This window comes from Channa argus, chromosome 6, assembly GCF_033026475.1.
Source record: "Channa argus isolate prfri chromosome 6, Channa argus male v1.0, whole genome shotgun sequence".
Classification (NCBI taxonomy): domain Eukaryota; kingdom Metazoa; phylum Chordata; class Actinopteri; order Anabantiformes; family Channidae; genus Channa; species Channa argus.
This window is the reverse complement of record NC_090202.1, coordinates 19,644,020-19,662,928: the sequence shown is the minus strand read 5'-3', so window position 1 is coordinate 19,662,928 and position 18,909 is coordinate 19,644,020. Positions and strand designations below refer to the sequence as shown.

Here is an 18,909-nt window from a genome sequence, read left to right as displayed (position 1 = left end):
TTAGACTGTGTGATGGACATATGAAAATGTTCTCATGTCCTCTAGATGCTTTATAGCCACCAGTGTTTACTGAGTAGTGTTCTTGTTTTTCACGCCTATAGGAAAAGATTCACGGTTTGATTGATTCATCTGCACTGAATGAGGCAGGTGTTGAGGTTTACCAAGGAAACACATACTTGGCAGTCGTCATCTGTCTTTTATGAGGCAGTGTCCTGAGTTCGTCAGAGCAAGCCTGTGCTGTTCTGCCAGCATTTGCCACGTTGTCAGAAAACATCACTATCTCCTGGCTGCTGCTGCCAGGTGCACAATGACATCATTCCTCAGTGTGTGTGCATCCACATTTTAAATGTCAGGGTGAATTAAATTGGCCTTCGTTAGTGAGACTCCTGGAGTTTTAATTACCTGATGCTTTGCCTGATGCTTTAAGTGTTGATGCCAGAGTTTAGATTAAGTGGTACATATAAGACGTGTTAATCATGACATGAAACATAACATTATCTTTTTCAGATGTAATCACAATGGCATTAGAACAGTTTTTTTAAACTTGTTTGTATAGTTACTGCTTTTTGATTTAGCGTTTTTGTTGGTTTACAGTAAAAACAGTTTCACAATGTGTGATGCTATATGTTCTTACTAGAAAAGTTCCACAATTGTTGTGAGTCAAGATTCATGGGAGATTGCAGAATGCTGGAAAAAAGACTCTTTTCGTTGCTCATTTTTGTTTTCATTGAAATAAATATTTCCGACTACACATTTTTCTCTCATGTAACACTAACAAACTGTATTTCATGCCTTCACCACCTCCTGACTTCACAACGGTAATACTCTCCTGCCATATATCTCCTGATCATGTTTTCCTTGTAGTGACTGCCCGTTGATCTTTAAAATGATTTTGCTGATAAAGCCAGGACGTTCCTTTCTTTGTGTAACTCTATAGCTCATCCCCTGTATTTGGGATCCTCACAATTGTCTTCCTATATCTATATTTAGACACAAGGATAAAAGGCCTCTGCTGTTAAAATTCCTAGACCATTTTATAAATAAACTGAAGAGAGCAGTGCCACAAACGTGGTTTCTTCTTTGTAAATTCCCCATATTGAGGAAGCTTTTCTGTGATTAGTTGATTGTTTTGGCATTTTTGGCTACCCTAATCTTATCAGACTTTTAGATCGGTCTGTCTGTTATTCTTTTTAAGAACTTCTGTCTGTGGTTTTAAGAAGTGCTGTTTAAATAAATGCTGCCAAGGTGGAAGTCAACAGAAACAGATTATGGTCAGACGGCAGTAAGGTTTCTGTATATATGTTTTCTGTGATAGGAAGCAAGTATTTTCAGGAAAGGAATGTTTTATTAGATGCTCTGCTGTTGTGCTGAAGTAAATCTGACTGATCGTTGGGCTAAACAAAGCAAGAAAAGAGATCAGAAGGACAGGTTTTTTTTTTTTGGTTTTTTTTGTGATGCTACAGTGCATTGAGCTCCTATTTCTGCCTGTAATTGTAGAGGCAGACACAAATATAGCATCTTATCTGACAAGTGGCAAATTGCATTCAATCACACAAGCATTTACACATCAGCACACATTCACACACAAAGAGAGACTGCAATCAGCAGGAAGTGTGCTAGTTAGTCATGTTCATGGCCTCTAGGTGTCATGTGATGCTGTTTGTCTTGCTGACTGCTGATCCTTGCAAATCCACTTGGCTTGACACCAAAATGACCTCCCTGACCCCCATCATTGTTTGTGTGCCTATAAAGAAACAGTAGCATGGTGGGTTACCTATTGTTACGTTACATTCTGTTAATACTGTTACTCACAGTAAGTCTTTCTTTTCTCGCTTTTCCCTCTGCAGCAAGTACAGACTTGTGTGTGGGATGTATCTCGCCCTTTTAAGATAGTCCTAGTGAATGCCAGCAAAGTGAATGCAGAGGAGGCTGCCAAGGTAAACTGCCACTTTATCAACATCCACAAAAGTCATTTTGATTTGTTGTACACCCAAAACCTGTCTCTCACATAGTTTCACATGGACAGAAGTAACACACCTTCAGAATGTCACACTTTTCATAATGCCAAGCTAGTTAGATTTATTTGTCAATAAAGGGCTCTGGCTGAAATAGTTGTAAAAGGGTAGCATGAGAGAATATTAAAATTCACAACCAAACCGTCTGACCCACTCAGGTCCAGGTGAGAGCGGGGCTCTTCCACGGCGCTGAGCTGTTGTGCAAACCGGCGGTGAGCAGCGAGAGCAGCGGACGTTCAGACCACACGTGGAAAGAAAGCACATTAGAGTTTGACATCTCTGTATGTGACCTTCCACGCATGACACGCCTTTGCTTTGCCATCTACGCAGTCATGGATAAGGTCAAGAAACAAAAGTCCACCAGAAATGCTCATATTAATAAGTACCAGACCATCCGAAAAGCAGGAAAAGTGGTAAGAAACAGGCTTGTACGATATCCGCTATTTGAACTTGAAGTGCCTAAAAAGTTGTAAAATTAAGTTTTCACACATGAACACCATCTTTGTATGGGATAATCACCTAGTATTTAATATACTTGTCTTTCCATGATCCAGCACTACCCTATAGCTTGGGTCAACACCATGGTGTTTGATTACAAGGGCCAGCTGAAGACCGGAGATATCATCCTGCACTGCTGGTCTTCCTTTCCTGGTATACACACACCCTCATACTCACGCACTCATGCTTTCTTTGTATCCATGACCGTAATTGCATCTAAACGATCCTCTATAGTTATTGCTACCACGCAGAACAGCAGCCAAACGTGTGTGTCTGTGTGCGTCTTCCCCAGATGAACTTGAAGAGATGCTGAACCCCATAGGAACCATTCAGACCAACCCTTACACTGAGAATGCTACAGCACTGCACATCTACTTCCCAGAGTATTTGCCACACCCAATTGTCTTCCCTCCATTTGACAAGGTCAGACAGCTGTCAGTCGCTGCACTACTTATTGACCACTATCACAGAAATAGACCGGTATTTAGACATCCCAAGTAGCTTCACTGTTTATTACAAATTAATTCAGCATGATTTTACAGTACTTAAACTATGTCTGAACTTGTACAATTTGACCTTTTGAGTGATTTCTTTTTTTTTTTTCATCCTGGTGGCTTAGTGCTCTGTACCCAGTGATTATGATGAAGTGGTGGTCATTAGCATGAGAGGATCAGGATGAGCTTAGCACACTTGATGTGCTCCAGTGGGCAGTGATGTCTGTGTGTCTGTGTGTGTTTACTTATATGGGATGTTCTCACCTGTTTGCAGATACTGGAGAAAGCTGCAGAAATTGCTGGAGCAAGTGACTGTGCACCCATGGTGAGTTGATGTAAATCAGGGGAAGATTTTGTGAAAATTACTAAACATGCACATGCATTCAGAGAACACACACAAGGACAATGCAGGTGAAAATAATAACTTGCTACAAGTTAGTCTGTAACTAATAAGCCTCATCACTCCTCCCCCAACTGTCCCTACACTCTCTTAGCTGACTTACACCACAAACACAACCCCTAAACAGACATGTACTGGTAGTTTCCTTGGAAACCCACTGTAATCATTTTGATAGGGTGTTGCAGAAAAAAATACTCAATTCCATTTCTAGCTCGAAACTCTTATCAGGTAACTTGTATGTTTTAGTTTCTCACCGTCTCTCAACTTAAAAAAAACAACACTTGGGGTGTGTGTTAGAGCCTGTTATGTAATCTTGTGTTATGACACTGCATGTCTGAACAGAGCTCTTGATGTGAGATGTGTGTGAAACTATGCATTAACACAAACTACAAGTTATTTATTTTTCTAAAAAAATGTGTGTCACCTTTGTGCATTAGTGTTTAGATCCACTCAGTTCCACTGATAAATCAGTAAGGTTTATTTATCAAAGCTCGATTTTCATTGCATATTATTGGTTCTTTAAACCTTATGTGTCCCTTGCAAATCAGACATAAAACAACTTATTTGAAATGGACACAATTCAGTGCCAGTCTTTGAGGACATTAAAGAAATTATTTCATCGTGGTTAAAAAGATCCCTTCCCTTGATGTGCTTCTGCCATCTTGTGGTTCTTTACAGTGACTACTGCTACTCATCCTTATTTCCTTGTTTCTTTTCATGTCTTGGCTCTTCATCTAGTTTCTTAGACTCCTGTCCTTTATTCTCTCACTTTTTTTCTTTTCTAAATCCCATTCATCTTCTCCTCGTCCATGGTTTCTCTCAGGGTCGTGGTGGTAAGAAGTTCCACATAGAGCTGAAGGAAATAATGGAGCGTGACCCGCTATCGCAGCTCTGTGAGAATGAGAAGGATTTAATCTGGACACTACGCTACGACTGTCGAGAGAATTTCCCTCAGTCATTGCCTAAGCTGCTTCTCTCTGTCAAGTGGAGCAAACATGAGGACATGGCACAGGTTAGCAAGCATATTTACACAAGTCATTTCTTTTTAGTGTACAATTTGGTGACACTTAGTTTCATGGATTTCAAATAAGTAAGTAAATGTACAAGTAAATGTAATGCGAGAAAAGTAGCCCCTTTTAATTACAGTGAATTATTCAATTAATTCTTGAATGTAATTTAAATATGTAGCAATCACAGGTCGACATGAAACAAACCTGTACAAAACTGTAATTAGAATTATTGGTGGTGGTATTGTAAGATTGTCAGTATCACACATGATGCCAAGGGTAATCTCACATTATTATAATTATTATTATTATTATTATAAATTTTAATTTCAAAGAGTTACTCAGGGATATATGTATATAAATATGTGCACCATCTAAGTGTCTGTTGTGTTTTTTGTGTTTCTCACAGCTTCAGGCACTGCTTCAGATCTGGCCCAGACTGAGTCCCAGAGACGCACTGGAGCTCCTGGACTTTAACTACCCTGACCAGTATGTCAGAGAGTATGCTGTGAGATGTCTGCGTGATATGAGGTAAACCTATGCATCCACCCACACAGATTATACATACAGCTTATTATTATTATTATTATTATTATTATTATTATACATAATCTGTGTACTAATAAGATACACTAATATATATTAGTGTTTCTTTGGTTTCATCTTCATGATATCATCTACCTCTGTATTTCAGCCCACTTGAAATAAAAATTTTCAGGACAGAAAACACATTAATTGCTTTTATTCAGAACCATTTCCATTCCTGCCTCCACTTTCTTTACCAGTGACGAGGAGCTTTTGCAGTACCTGCTACAGTTGGTGCAGGTGTTGCGTTATGAGCCCTACTATGACTGCGCCCTCACACACTTCCTGCTGGAGCGTGCCCAGGGAAACCGCAAAATAGGACACTTCCTCTTCTGGCACCTACGGTGTGTACGGACATGTGTGTATGTGTAGACATGCGCATATGCACGTCTACGGTACTTGCAGACCTACAACAAATTGTGCATAAGTACAATAATTTTTCTTGGGATGGATCTTCTGACATTGGCCACTCTCTGCTGCTCTCTACAGGTCAGAGATCCACATGCCAGCTGTATCAGTGCAGTTTGCCCTCATCCTGGAAGCCTACTGCAGATGCAACATTCCTCATATTGAGGTTCTAAAAAAACAAGTAGGCCACACAAATGGATTATCTCATGTACTTGCAGTCTGACAGTATTTATGTATGTTTTCTTTTTGTTTTTTTTTCCCACTAGAGATCCCTCAATTTCACAGCTTAGCTCAAGTCTTTCACTCTGCTAGTCTTTTACTATAGGACTAGAATAGCTATAGTCTATTGTCAGTCCTGTCAGGGATACACTTATGGTATTTTTAGCCTGTCACATCTATAACAATGTCATCCCCCTGCCCTCTAACCTTAGTTTTGACAATCTCTCATCTGGACATTTCCTCCTACTTCCTCATCACCACAGTCATTTATCTGACCACTTTCCTGTTTTGAAGCACATGGAACACTGGCTTTGGATTGTAATGCTGACATTGTATATTTAAGGAGAATTAATCCAGCTGTCAGCAACATGATGAAATATTAAAATAGTGAATTGTTATTCCAACATTTATGTGGAACCTCTTTTCACTCTACCAGGTGGAAGCCCTGAGTAAGCTAAAGTCAGTCAATGAGCTAATTAAGCTGGGAACCATCAAGAATGCTCGGAGTAAGACCAAGGAAGCAATGTTAACCAAGGAGGCCATGATGACCTGTCTGAGGCAAAGTGGCTACTCCGAGACCCTGTCAGACCTGCACTCCCCTCTAAACCCTAATGTTCTGCTGTCTGGTATCAAGTAAGAAACCCTAACTTTCATATAAATGTGTGTGAAAATCTCTGTCCGTCATCATCCTAAGCTTCACATCGGATTTACCTTGTTCTCCTCTTTTCCTCTGCCTCATTTTCTGTCTCTGTTGATGTGTCCATTCAGTGTGGAGAAGTGTCGGTACATGGATTCTAAGATGAAACCGCTGTGGATTGTTTACAACAACAAACTGCTGGGAGGAGACACCCTGGGGATCATCTTCAAGAATGGAGATGGTAGGAAAAATTGAGGGATGGAGGAATTGGAGGAGAAAATGGTCAGAAGAGGAGCAGGAGGCCATAAATCACAGTCCATCTTGTAAATTAATAAAATGTTTTAATAGATAAAACAACCTTTCTCTTTTTCTAGACCTAAGACAAGACATGTTGACGCTCCAGATCTTAAGATTGATGGATTTACTATGGAAGGAGGCTAATCTAGACCTTAGGTAAGGTTTTGTGTCTGCGTTTGTGTGTGGCAGTGTATTATTGAGGTTGTTTGTTCCCGCTCTCTGTAGGGAATGGGAAGCTCTGGTGGGGTCCAATAGAAAAGGGGAGACACTTAATTACACCATGCTAGTTGGACCTCCAACCCTTTAGACATCAATTCAGACACATACGGTATCTGCATTACAACATAATCAAATGGACACTTTTGCACTTTCAGAACCTTTTTTTTCTCCATCTTACACAGACACATCTGGAGCCGAGCTGTGGGGACAGATGTTTTGACAGTTGAGCTTAAGGATTGTTCTTCAGGTTACAGGGACATGGGTTCAGAGTTAGAACACAGTAAAGACCCATTGTATAAAAAGGCAGGGAAAATGTAATGTATCCACTAGGTTTTATTGTATGTAATCTTACTTGTAATCTGAGATTAGTCACAGTTACATTAAAAGCGTTTTGCCTGTTAGATTTCTCTCAAACGGCTAATAAAATCTAGAAATGAAGTCTGACCTAACCACTTGGTTATGAAAAAGATGTATTCTTAGAACCTTTTCCAGGTCACATAAGTTTGCACCCTGCAAAATGAACAACTGGTGCCATCTCATGGAAACAGTGAAAAGCACTTAATAAAAATCAATTAAACTATAGAAATAGGGCAGCCAACATCAGACAGTTAGCTGACATAATGGTAAAAGCAGTCCAGTATTAAGAAAAACACATTGCCCATCATTGTACATTCACTGTATAATGCAACCACAGGAGGGGCACAAGCCTGTGTCTTCTTGTGCCAGTCCCAAGTCTGGATAAATGCAGAGGGTTGTGTCAGGAGAGGCATCTGACATAAAACACATGCCAAATTAAACATGCAAATCACGAATTCCAAACCGGATCGGTCTGGGCCTGTGTTGAGAATGACCACCACTGGTGTCATTGACCTTCAGGGTGCCGGTGGAAATTGGGCTACTGTTGGTTGAAGAAGGAGAGGAGGAAGGCGTGTTCATAGGCGGAGAGGGTAAAGGAAATCCAAGAGTGTAGGACTGACAGCAGAGATCTTGAATGTTGGGACTATGACAGGGAAGGCTAGAGAGTTGGTTTACATGATTCAGAGAAGAAAGGTGGATATGCTGCGTCCAGGAGACCAAAAAGGTAAGGTGGCAAGGTTTGAAGCTTAGGACTTGGGTTCAAGTTGTATGGATAATGGAGTAGGAGTTATCATGAAAGAGAAGTTTGTGAGGAATGTTCTAGTGACAAGATGAACATTGAAATTGAAGGCATGGTGTTCAAGGTTGTTAGTGGTTATGCCTCACAGGTAGGATGTGAGTTAGAAGAGAAGGAGAAAATCTGGAGTGCGTAAGATGAAGTGATGCAGAGCATCCCGAGAGGTGAGCGAGTGGTGATTGGTGCAGATTTCAATGCATATGTTGGTGAAGGAAACTAAGTTGATGCGAATGTGATGGGCAGGTTTGGTCTTCAGAACAAGAACACAGAAGGACAGATGGTTGTAGACTTTGTAAAGAGGATGTAAATGGCCTTAGTAAATAATTTTTGCCAGAAGAGGCAGGAACATAGGGTAACATAAGAGCGGAGGCAGAAGCACTCAGCTGGGCTACATCCTGTGTTGACACGGTAATCTTAGAGACACCAGCGACTGCAAAGTATTGGTAGAGGAAAGGGTAGCCAGACAGCACAGGATGATGGTGTGTAAAATGACTCTGGTGGTGAGGAAGATGAAGAGGACTAAGGTGGAGCAGAGGATGAAGTGGTGGAAGGTGAAAAAAAGAAGGATGATGTGCAGTTTTCAGGGAGGAGGTGAGACAGGCTCTGGGTGGTCAGGTGGTGCTTCCAGATGACTGGACCACTACAGCTAATGTGATCAGGGAGACAGATAGGAGGGTTTTTGGTGAGTCATCAGGAAAGACAAAAGTGGAACAAGGAAGTTCAGGAGTATAAACAGCGGAAGTGTTTATCTAAGAAGTAGTGGGACACTGAGAGGACTGAAGAGAGTAGACAGGAGTACAAGGAGACGTTGTGTGATAAGAGTATCGGCATGAATGAAAGGAAACCTGTTCAAGACGCTGGTGAGACCAGCAATGTTGTACGGTTTAGAGACGGTGCTAATACGGAAATGATACTAGATGAAAATAATTGGTTCTTTTTAATCTGTATCCACCACAAACTCTGGCATGTGTTTGCAATGCTCTGATTCATATAATTAATCTGTTTGCATCCATTTCTGTTTATATCATGCAGGATTGTACCTTATGGTTGCCTAGCGACCGGTGACCGGGCAGGGCTGATCGAGGTAGTCTCATCAGCAGACACTATTGCCAACATCCAGCTGACCAGCAGCAATGTGGCAGCAGCTGCAGCTTTCAACAAGGACGCATTGCTAAACTGGCTCAAAGAGAGAAACTCTGGGTAGGATGGTGATAATGCTGATTAAATTAACCTTTTAAGTAACAGTTTTAATATTTTACAGGTGGTAGGAACCGATAATATTTTTGAGTGAACCCAGTGCTTAAGTGTGTATTTTGTATTTACAGCGATGCTCTTGATCGGGCCATTGAGGAGTTTACTCTCTCATGTGCGGGCTACTGTGTAGCCACATATGTCCTTGGCATTGGAGACCGGCACAGTGACAACATCATGGTCCGCAGCACTGGACAGGTTAGACTGATGGGTTTTATTTGTATAAATGAAATACCGTCTTAGTTTTTTCCTCTCTCCACTGTGATCACTGTTTCACCCCCTTTCTCTTCAGCTCTTCCACATAGACTTTGGCCACATCCTGGGCAATTTCAAGTCCAAGTTTGGCATCAAGAGGGAGCGTGTACCATTTATTCTCACTCATGACTTCATCCATGTCATACAGCAGGGCAAGACTGGATACACAGAAAAGTTTGGCAGGTTTGTTTCATATTGTCTTTCTCTCTTCAGCCACTGCCAATAACTGTGTTTACAAAAAGTTTTCAGTGACTCCATTTTTGCACAGCTTTTTTTTCTGTTGGTGTAGTGTCCTCTCCTACCAGCAGTTGGCAGTAGAAGCTCTACTGAGTTCATTATAACTGTACAGTTAAGAAAAGTCTGCACTTTTGTACTTTACTTCAAAGAGGGATTGTCTCACACACAGTCAAATTGTTTATGTTGTTCGGCTCTTCTGAAGGTTAAAACAGTTAATCAGATTTATTTTAATCCCTTTAGTGTTTCATCTACATGAATATGTTATGTATTTTTTTAATTTAAAGTCATGCAAATGCCCTTTTGAAATATGTGCTGAGCTGTCATAAATGCTGTAAACCTAGGTAAGTTTTCGCTCTTTGCACTTTTAATGCTATAAGTCTCTGAATCCATAGATTTAATCTTGGTCATTTCATTGGGTGCACATTGTTGCACATGTGCAAGTGTAGCATAAGTGTACACTGTGTACCAAGAAGAGATGGAACAAGTAGTCATATCATTTTGTGGAGGTGGAAATACCCGTGTGGTGCGATGTTTTCTGACCTAAATTCATAACTATACCACTGTAGAGTAAACATCTAGGGAAGCAGTGTGTAGCATTAACTCTTTCTACAGTCACTTACTATACGGTTGAGAAATAATCTAAACCTCAATCTATTAGTCCATGTTTTGCTGTGAAATAGTCATGTCAAATTAATGTCACACTGAATTAGAGGACTTTAATAAAACTCGAAAAAGCCTGTGACCATGAAATATCAGATCACAGGGGGAAGTCAAATCATGAATATTTTGCTACACTACTACCACTACTACTACTACTACATTGACTTTATGTCTAATAATGAGTGTTAATCAGTTTTAATGGAGAATTTCAGTCTACACTCACTATTCTAAAATTACACTGAAAACATTTTTTTAGAAAATTCTAGATCACATTGGCCTTAAACAGAGATATAAGACCCAGTGGTCTGGCTAACAGAACTCAAATGTCCTCTGAAGAGAGTGGACCACCTGGCAGAACACTGTCTTAATAACACCATCAATCAAGTTCTATGATATTTGATAAGAGTGTTTGGTAAGGCAGTCTTCCACAGAACACAGGGTCAGTGGTTCGATCCCCGGTCCCGGCTATATGTCGAAGTGTCTCTGGGCAAGCCACTGAACCCCTAACAGCCCTTTCTGATCCCCAGCTGTGCAGTGCCGGTCCAAGCCCGGTAGATATTGGGGAGGTTTGCGTCAGGAAGGGCATCCAGAGTGAGACACTCCAAACTCTTGTGGACACAAACGACTACTCATCGGCTAGTACCACCCCTATGGTGAAGCCTGGTGCTGGCAGCATCATGCTATGAGAGTCCTTCTCAGCAGCAGGGACATGGGGATTGGTCAGAATTGAACGGAGTAGGAAGTACAGCTAAATACCGAGATATTCTTAACGGAAATCTGTCTTTGGATTGCCTACCCAAAGCCCAAAATGAAACCCCATAGAGTATCCATGCAGAGATCCGAAGCTGGCAGTTGTCATTACACTTTTAGGGAGCCTGAGAAGTCCTTTTGAAAGAATGAGAGAAACTAATCAAATGTAGGTTTGTAGAGACTTGGCCACAAAGTGTTTAAGTTGTAATTGCAGCATCTAAAAAGAAATTAAGAGCGAATACTTTTGTAAACAAGATTTCAGATGTTTGCTCTTAATTTATAAACATTTGCAGAAATTTCTAAAGTCAAACATGGTTTTACTTTCTCATCATGGGTTATTGTGTAATGGCTGGACAGAAAAAAGAAATCATTTGTTGTGCAAAAATCTAGGCAATATGGATATTTACTGAAGGCAAGGTCTAAAACGATGAAGAAAATAATTAATCTAAATGAGCTTGATTGTTTTTAAATGTAGACAAAAAGAGAAGTGCAGTGGTGGTGCTTTGCTTTGTCAGCGTGTGTGTGTGTGGTTTCAAGAAATGGTACATTGTGTTTCAAAAGAAGATCACGTACGCAAATCATTTGTGAAAGTGAAAATACCCTGGTGGAAACGTAGGTAGTGGATCCAATACACAAACAGAAGTTGAAGGATTTCTTTTATGCAGGACTAGTTCAATGAGCTTTAATAAACCCAGAAAAACATTAAACAACAATATTTATTATGTAGTTTTAGGTACTCCTTACAAGAAAATCCTAAGTTATATCATCCTGAAATAAACTATGCAGACCAGTCACTGACAGAAGCATGGGTACAGTGAGTCACTAGAAACACAGTGTTTATAAGTCAATACAATCAGTATGTGGGCTACGTGTTATAACTCAGTCATAATTCAGCGTGTTAAAGCTGAACTTGTTCACCACAGTCAGACAAATCAAATCCTACCAAATGCACCACTGCTAAATGGATGACACAGGCCTGCTCTTGTTCACCTTATGCACATTCACAAATCAAGTAAATTTAGCTGTATGCATAAGATCACAATAAACCTTTTGTATACAGAAACTTTAGGGTAAATGTTTTGTCTCAAATTTGCTTTGTTCGCTTGTGTAGTTCTAATTGCTTACATTGACAAGTTCTTGCATGCCTGCTCTGGCTCTGCTGTCTGTACTGAACTATATCTCTAACTTTGTTAGATAGAAAGTGACAGCATTATCCTCAAAACAAAGACCACACTGAGGGTACAGGTGTTGTGTTTGTGCTGGGAATTCTAAGAGGTGCAACTGAATATTATTTAAAGCACATTATTACTTGGGCTGTTCCATTACATTGAAATGTACTTTTTATCCTTTGTTTTTTATTTTTAGTTTTTTTTCTTCTTTTTTTTTAACAATGAAGCTTTGAAACTGTAGTGTACACAGTATGAAACAAAATAACTGCATTGTGTGTGTGCCTATTTTGCTTGTTTAGTTTCCGTCAGTACTGTGAAGAGGCCTATCTAATATTGAGAAAGAATGGGAATCTCTTCATTACACTGTTTGCCCTCATGCTGACGGCTGGACTGCCAGAGCTCACCTCAGTCAAAGACATCCAGTATCTAAAGGTATTACATGCTGAAACACAAACACGGCAATTAAAAGAAGGCAACTGATATCCAGTGCTTCACAGATTCAACTGGGCACAGTTGAATAGACTTTCAAAAATCTTTCATCCATCCACTGACTTCCCTGACTCAATCGGCTACGAACCAACTTTCTACTTTCTGTTCATAAGAACTAAGACATCCCTGCCTTCTTATTTTGACCAGTCACTTAGTTTATGACTAATCAAGGGCCTACATACATTAATGACACCTGCCATTTCTGCTACCAGAATGTTTTTGTACATGGTCACTAAATGAATGCTATGGTATTTGCTTCATTTCAACCAATCTGGTTGATGAAATTATAATGGGAAACAAAGGGTCCTAGGGTAGTCTACCTGTAACAGTTAACATTATGTCAGCTCCCCCACTTATTTCCCATCCTCTCAGCTTCTCACATTAACAACTAAACCCCTTACTTCTTTACAATCGCTCCCTCAGGATTCTCTGGCTTTGGGTAAAACTGACGACGAAGCACTGAAGCAGTTTCGCCAGAAGTTCGATGAAGCCCTGAGAGAGAGCTGGACAACCAAAGTCAACTGGATGGCCCACAATGTGGCCAAAGACAACCGCTCATAGAGCCACGGTGACCCCTCAAAGGATTGGGGTCAGAGGACCAAGAAGACCCAGTGATGGTGTGTGTGGGAGTGGAAGGGTGTGCCATGGGGACACACTCATTTCCACTTGTATTTAAAGAAGGGAATCTAGTGGAATATCCCGAAGAGGAGAAGATTCCCTTCCTTATACTGTAAATACAGAGTAAACTTACTCTCTGAAACTGTTTACCTACCCTACACACTTACTTATTGTATCTCACTTCAGCTTGCATTGGTCTGGTGCCTCCTGGATATCCATAATCATGGTCTTGTGACATTTCTGTGGAATCGTGGGTATTGTTGCAAGTTTTGCGCAGGCACAGCAACAGATGGCGCAAACACGCAAAGGAAGGGAACTAAAGCATCCACTCTGCTCAGACTAAGTGGACTCAGTGGACTTGAAACTCTGCTTATTTGAACTCCTAAGGGGCATATGGTTTGACCATGTCCCAAAACAATTTTAAATACAGCAGATACAACGGATGCATGTGGAAGGGGTGGAGATGAAAAGACGAAGACATCTGACCCCCATGTCTTAAGACTATGTACACAACACCCACAGGAAGTGCATCTTAACGGTCTCACTCCCGCTGCCTCGAAGTGTGCCTGAAAAGTGCGGGAAGATCTTTTTATTTTTGTTTAGTTTTTTATGAGGTTTTTTTTTGCCATTTAAGAATTTGTGATACTTCTATGTGCCGGACTACTTTACTAGTATGCAAAGAACTTTTGTGAGGGAAGTAATGATGAAAGAGAAGAATAAACTAGAAAAAAGAAGAAAATTAGGGTTTTAGTCCAATGTGTGAATCTGTTTGTTTGGACCATTGAAACACTGGAATTTTTTTTTTTTTTTTTTTTTTAAAGAAAGATAATATATAAATAAGATAACTCGAGTAGTCTTTTAATAAACTATAAACTTTATATTTTAGTTTCTTTTACTTTGGAATGACAATGTGTATCAAATCAAGAGCATTATTGGACAAAATCTTAGTATCTGTTGTCTTTTCTGATAAAGTAAGAGGATGTCAGCCTATTAAAGCACCGTATCACTTACGAGAAATAACTGATGCTTTTAACATAATAGGACCAAAACAAAAAGCAAATATTTAACACTTGTGTTGTTTATACTGTGTTTTTAAAAGATCTCTTTCTAAATTGAATGTGCAAATATGTGCCGCTCTCTCAGTTTTTTTTTTTTTGTTTTGTTTTTTTTTAACGAGCAAGTGTGGACAGTCTGGGACCTGTGCAGGCGGAGTTTCCCAGAAGGGACATTACACTGCGATGCAAAGCTACTTCCTTGTTTTGATGTATGGCGCTACTCCGTCATCTGCATTGGTGTTTGATTTTTGTGCAATATTCAAGTATATGAACCCTATGTAATTATATAAAGCCTAGGCCAAAGCCTATCATGGTTTAGTCTCTCTTTCTGTGTGATACCGCTGTATTTTGCACCACTAGCCTTCAAATGTCTTAGACACTGGATATTATCAGAGGTATATGCTTTTATTGTTTTGCTGGTTTTTGTTTTCATAGGAGTTTTTATTAAACTTATTTTTCACTGCTCTGCATTTTTGCCTCTGGTCCACTCCCTTGTTCTGCTGAAGTTGTGGGCCGTTCACCCACTCAGGGCAGCACCGGGAGTTTCGTCTCCATTTTTGAGAAATGTGAGAAAAACTTATTGATTGTTGACCACAAATACTTTACTGCAGGTCTATATATGCTGTATTTCCTCCTCTTTTCAAACATCCAAACAGCATTGTAAACCATGTTATAGCTTGCTTTTTCTGTGAATAGTTTCAAGTGTATACTCATATCAGTTTATTTTCTGCATCAAGGCTAAGATGACACTATACAAGTAATAAAATCTGAAAGAGATGAGGTAATCTTATGTCTCCTTTCCTATTTTTGTCCAGTGTCAGTTCTCACACTCGGGTAGAAAATGCCCAGTACTGCAGAGCAGGTTTAATTTGAAGATGATTGACTTGAGCAAGAGTATAAAATGTTGTTTCTCTCCATGATGTGCAAGGAAATTAAAACAGACTCTCGCTATGAGCTTTGAAAGCCCCAGGATGTACCAACATACTCTGCATGTTACCAGACCCACTGCAATGAGTCATTAAGTCAGCTTTTTTGCCAAATCAAAACCAAACAAGTCACATATATTTTCTTTACATTTTAAGACCTAAATGTTGTAAAATCTATTTATTATAGGTTGTATTGTCCCACTGTAAACATAGCTCATTGTAAAGGTCACAGTAGAAATCGTAAGTGTGCAGGTAGCAAAACTTTTAAAACTGGGATGTGTAATATTAAATATTAGAGTAATTATTGTATCATGTCAAAGTACCAAACGAATGTAAAACTGTCAAAGAAATGAATTGGAGTAAAATATTTCATATGTAGTACTTGAGTGAATAATACTTTGCATTACTGTAGAATTATGACTTTATCCTCTTAGATATTCTAATGTTGTACGGTCTTTTTTTGGTAGTGTCATTTGTTTTTAAATGAATTTAAACTTGTCACAGTGAAGATGTACCCTTAAAGGGCGACTTCACCAATTTTCAACTTGCTTCCTATGGCTTTAGTTTAGGGTATAAATGTACATTAATGCTTTTAAACTTCCCCTGACTTAACTATATTAAAATATTTCTCTGGTTCTAGTTGGAAAAACTAGTTCATCTGGAGTTCAGATGTCATCCGGGGGAGCAGGTTGACCGTGATTAGAAACTCCATAGTGTGAGCAACTTGATAATATAATCTGAACTGTAGCTTCTTCCAAGTGATGTCATCTGGAGGCATTTTTCAGCTAGAAGTAAAAAAATATTTTGATATAGGAAATTCAGAGAGAAGTTTATTTATGTACACGTACTACCCTAACTAAAACGAAAAGAAGCAAGTTCAAAATCAGTGAAGGTGTCCTTTTAAGAAACATGGTAAAAGAAAAAAGATGCTTCCGTGTTTATACACAAAATGTGCTAAGGTAAAGGGTAAAAACTTTTGTGGTCTGTTTAGTTTATGGGAACTAAAGTTTGTTTGTATGGTGCTTGTCTGGTAACTTCCTTTCTCAGGCTGATATTAAAGGGAATTTTCACTGGTACCACCCTCAGACTCATGAAGCTCTTTTATGTGCAATCTGTTAATCAACTGAAGTGCGCAAATGTGCTTTTTATTGGTGTTTGTATGACTCAGGAAATCTATTTGTTTTTGCCCTGGAGAGAATGTTTACGTCTCTACCTTCAGCGCTCATCTATTAATTCTGTTTCTTAGAGCCACAGTGTGAATCACTTGCTGTGTGCTGCTGTTCTCCACAGTTACGTAACACAGTGACTGCGGATACAGAAGCAGATAACCTGTGTAGACAATGTAAACAAGAAACATAATGTTAAAGGAAAATAAAAATTATAGACCAGTGAAGCAAAACCACATGGTTAAATGACACGCAGCACTGAAAATCTGAATGTCAATGAATCTCAGCCAATTTCATCACCTACCACTCCCTCCGCACTCATCCCTTGTTTCCCTTGACATCACTGAATAATACAGATGGCTGTTTCCTAATTTAAACGTTTATGAATAAAAATGGTGATTGTAGCCAGCAAACAGATGTTCAAGAAAAGAGCAGTGGACTTCCTGACCACTGCCTTTCATTGACGTATCTGTGACACTCTTTTCTACTCACTTAACCTTGGTTTTGATGCTGGACTCCTTTCAATGCCTTCAACCAGAACATGCTGATTACAAATACAGATTTATATTTCTTTAGTTAGATTAAAAAAACCTTAAAAATTATTACTATTGCAGTTTCAGCACTTGTAGTAAAGGACTAATATACTCCAACTGAAAATTTCAAGCATAAAGTTAAACAAAAAAAATTACATTTAATATTTTGTCTTTGAACCATAGACATCAGCAGACTTTTTCTGTCATTGCTGATGATGCTCCCCCCAGACTCCACCAGCTGAATCAGACTAAGATCCGGTTACTGACTCAGCTAATTATGGACTTTCCCCCTTTTTTCTCTTTGGTTGCTTTGGGTTAGTTTAGTACAATTTTCTTACATAATGTCCGTCAATGACTATTACGCTGAATTTGAACACAATCTTCTGTATATCTCACTTCCATATTACTGTCAGCAGTGACAAAATAAATGCAATAATATTTTTGGCGAATCCTCTGAGGTTAGGGTCAGAAACTATCAATTACTGTATTTATCTCTCGCATTATTTACAATAGAGTCACTTTAAAACCAACCTCCGTTCGACTTTTGGATAGTGAGCTCCATTCATTGCTAAATAGTCAAACATCACAAAAGGAAAGTCTGCATAATGCATGTTATGTGGTGACATATACCATTAAAATGTTGAGGATTTCTGGTTAGATAGTCATGATATTGATGACCCACAGACAAATATTCTGGGCTTCACAAATAATGTCGCCCACATCATGATTCAAACTTCTTTAGGGCATTCCACCCACTAGCAAATTAATGATTAAATAAAGAGGGAGTAGTATGAGTAATTTTATTAAATCCTGGATGAGTGCAAGCAGGTGAGAGGGTGTAAGTGGATGTGAGAGACTTGGTTCTTACATGGTCTGATGAGTAGCCACTGAGCATCACAGGGCACACAGCAGAATGTGTTGCAGACTAGAGTACGACCTCAGTGGGGGTCGGTGGCTGCCACTTGAAACTAGCACTTAGTCCAGATTTCTGCACTGAGCTTTTCAAAGGAGGCTCTTGGCTTTGAAGGAGAAAATGTTGTGTTGTGGCTGCCATGCCAGCATACAAATAGAAATAACACAGTGTGTGCTTCCCAGCCTCTGCCAGTCATGACCAAGTGCCATGAGCAAGCTTTGGCACAATGGAGAGTCCCATTCATAACAACAGACTGTTGAACAAGAAGAAACCATCATCCCTACACCCATATGATGTAAGCAAAACAGGAAGATACAGCCTCAATTGCTTTTGGTGTTTTTCATTATGGACATTTACAGCCTTCAGTCATAGTAGTGATTGCCCTGTATTCTGAATTTCCTGTTTCCAAAAATCAAATCAAAAATGTCGGCGGGGTTTTCATCCGTGCTTTCTGGTGGGAAGGCTTGATCACGTATGTGCAATAACACATGTGACGCAACTGCAGATGTGACAACATCTGTAATTAAATCTTTAAGTTCACGACCAAAAACTTGCGAGTGGGGAGCACTACGTGTTTTAAGGTTTTAAATATATTTGCGGTACTTCCATTATGGGGCACGTCACCTACTTTTAACGTGAGTTATTACATTTTACAATGATCATGTTGCGCTGCGTAAACGACATCGTAAACGAGGCAAATGAAGCGCATGTTCGTCTGATATTTAGCGTGACTACTGGCGTCCTGGTTGTTTTCTGCCTGTCTGTTGAATTTATGTAATTTCAACACTCGATACGCCGTTTTGGACACTGCGGAGTCGTAACTAGCGCTCTGCCACACAACACGAGACACACAACATGGGATTCCACGTGCAGTGGGTAACTTGTTTATATAAAACAACAGACAGCTCAGTGGACCAATGAACTCCTAATAATGCAATTTCGTCATGCTCTCCAT

At 39.6% G+C, this 18,909-nt stretch overlaps 1 protein-coding gene across 3 annotated transcripts in view; it reads left to right on the top strand.

The window, feature by feature from the left end:
- The window catches only part of pik3cb (phosphatidylinositol-4,5-bisphosphate 3-kinase, catalytic subunit beta), a 45,102-nt gene extending 29,901 nt beyond the window's left edge, over positions 1 to 15,201 (top strand). For all 3 annotated transcript variants that reach the window (XM_067507383.1, XM_067507384.1, XM_067507382.1), the window contains 17 exons: positions 1,848 to 1,937; positions 2,174 to 2,428; positions 2,570 to 2,666; positions 2,806 to 2,936; positions 3,282 to 3,332; positions 4,231 to 4,419; positions 4,824 to 4,945; positions 5,200 to 5,343; positions 5,489 to 5,588; positions 6,063 to 6,259; positions 6,395 to 6,504; positions 6,638 to 6,716; positions 8,965 to 9,132; positions 9,258 to 9,381; positions 9,476 to 9,621; positions 12,554 to 12,686; positions 13,167 to 15,201. In XM_067507383.1, the coding sequence (XP_067363484.1) occupies positions 1,848 to 1,937; positions 2,174 to 2,428; positions 2,570 to 2,666; positions 2,806 to 2,936; positions 3,282 to 3,332; positions 4,231 to 4,419; positions 4,824 to 4,945; positions 5,200 to 5,343; positions 5,489 to 5,588; positions 6,063 to 6,259; positions 6,395 to 6,504; positions 6,638 to 6,716; positions 8,965 to 9,132; positions 9,258 to 9,381; positions 9,476 to 9,621; positions 12,554 to 12,686; positions 13,167 to 13,304 (2,274 nt within the window). In that variant the 3' untranslated portion in view covers positions 13,305 to 15,201. The remainder of the gene's footprint in view (positions 1 to 1,847; positions 1,938 to 2,173; positions 2,429 to 2,569; positions 2,667 to 2,805; positions 2,937 to 3,281; positions 3,333 to 4,230; positions 4,420 to 4,823; positions 4,946 to 5,199; positions 5,344 to 5,488; positions 5,589 to 6,062; positions 6,260 to 6,394; positions 6,505 to 6,637; positions 6,717 to 8,964; positions 9,133 to 9,257; positions 9,382 to 9,475; positions 9,622 to 12,553; positions 12,687 to 13,166) is intronic.
- The last annotated feature ends 3,708 nt before the right edge of the window (positions 15,202 to 18,909 follow it).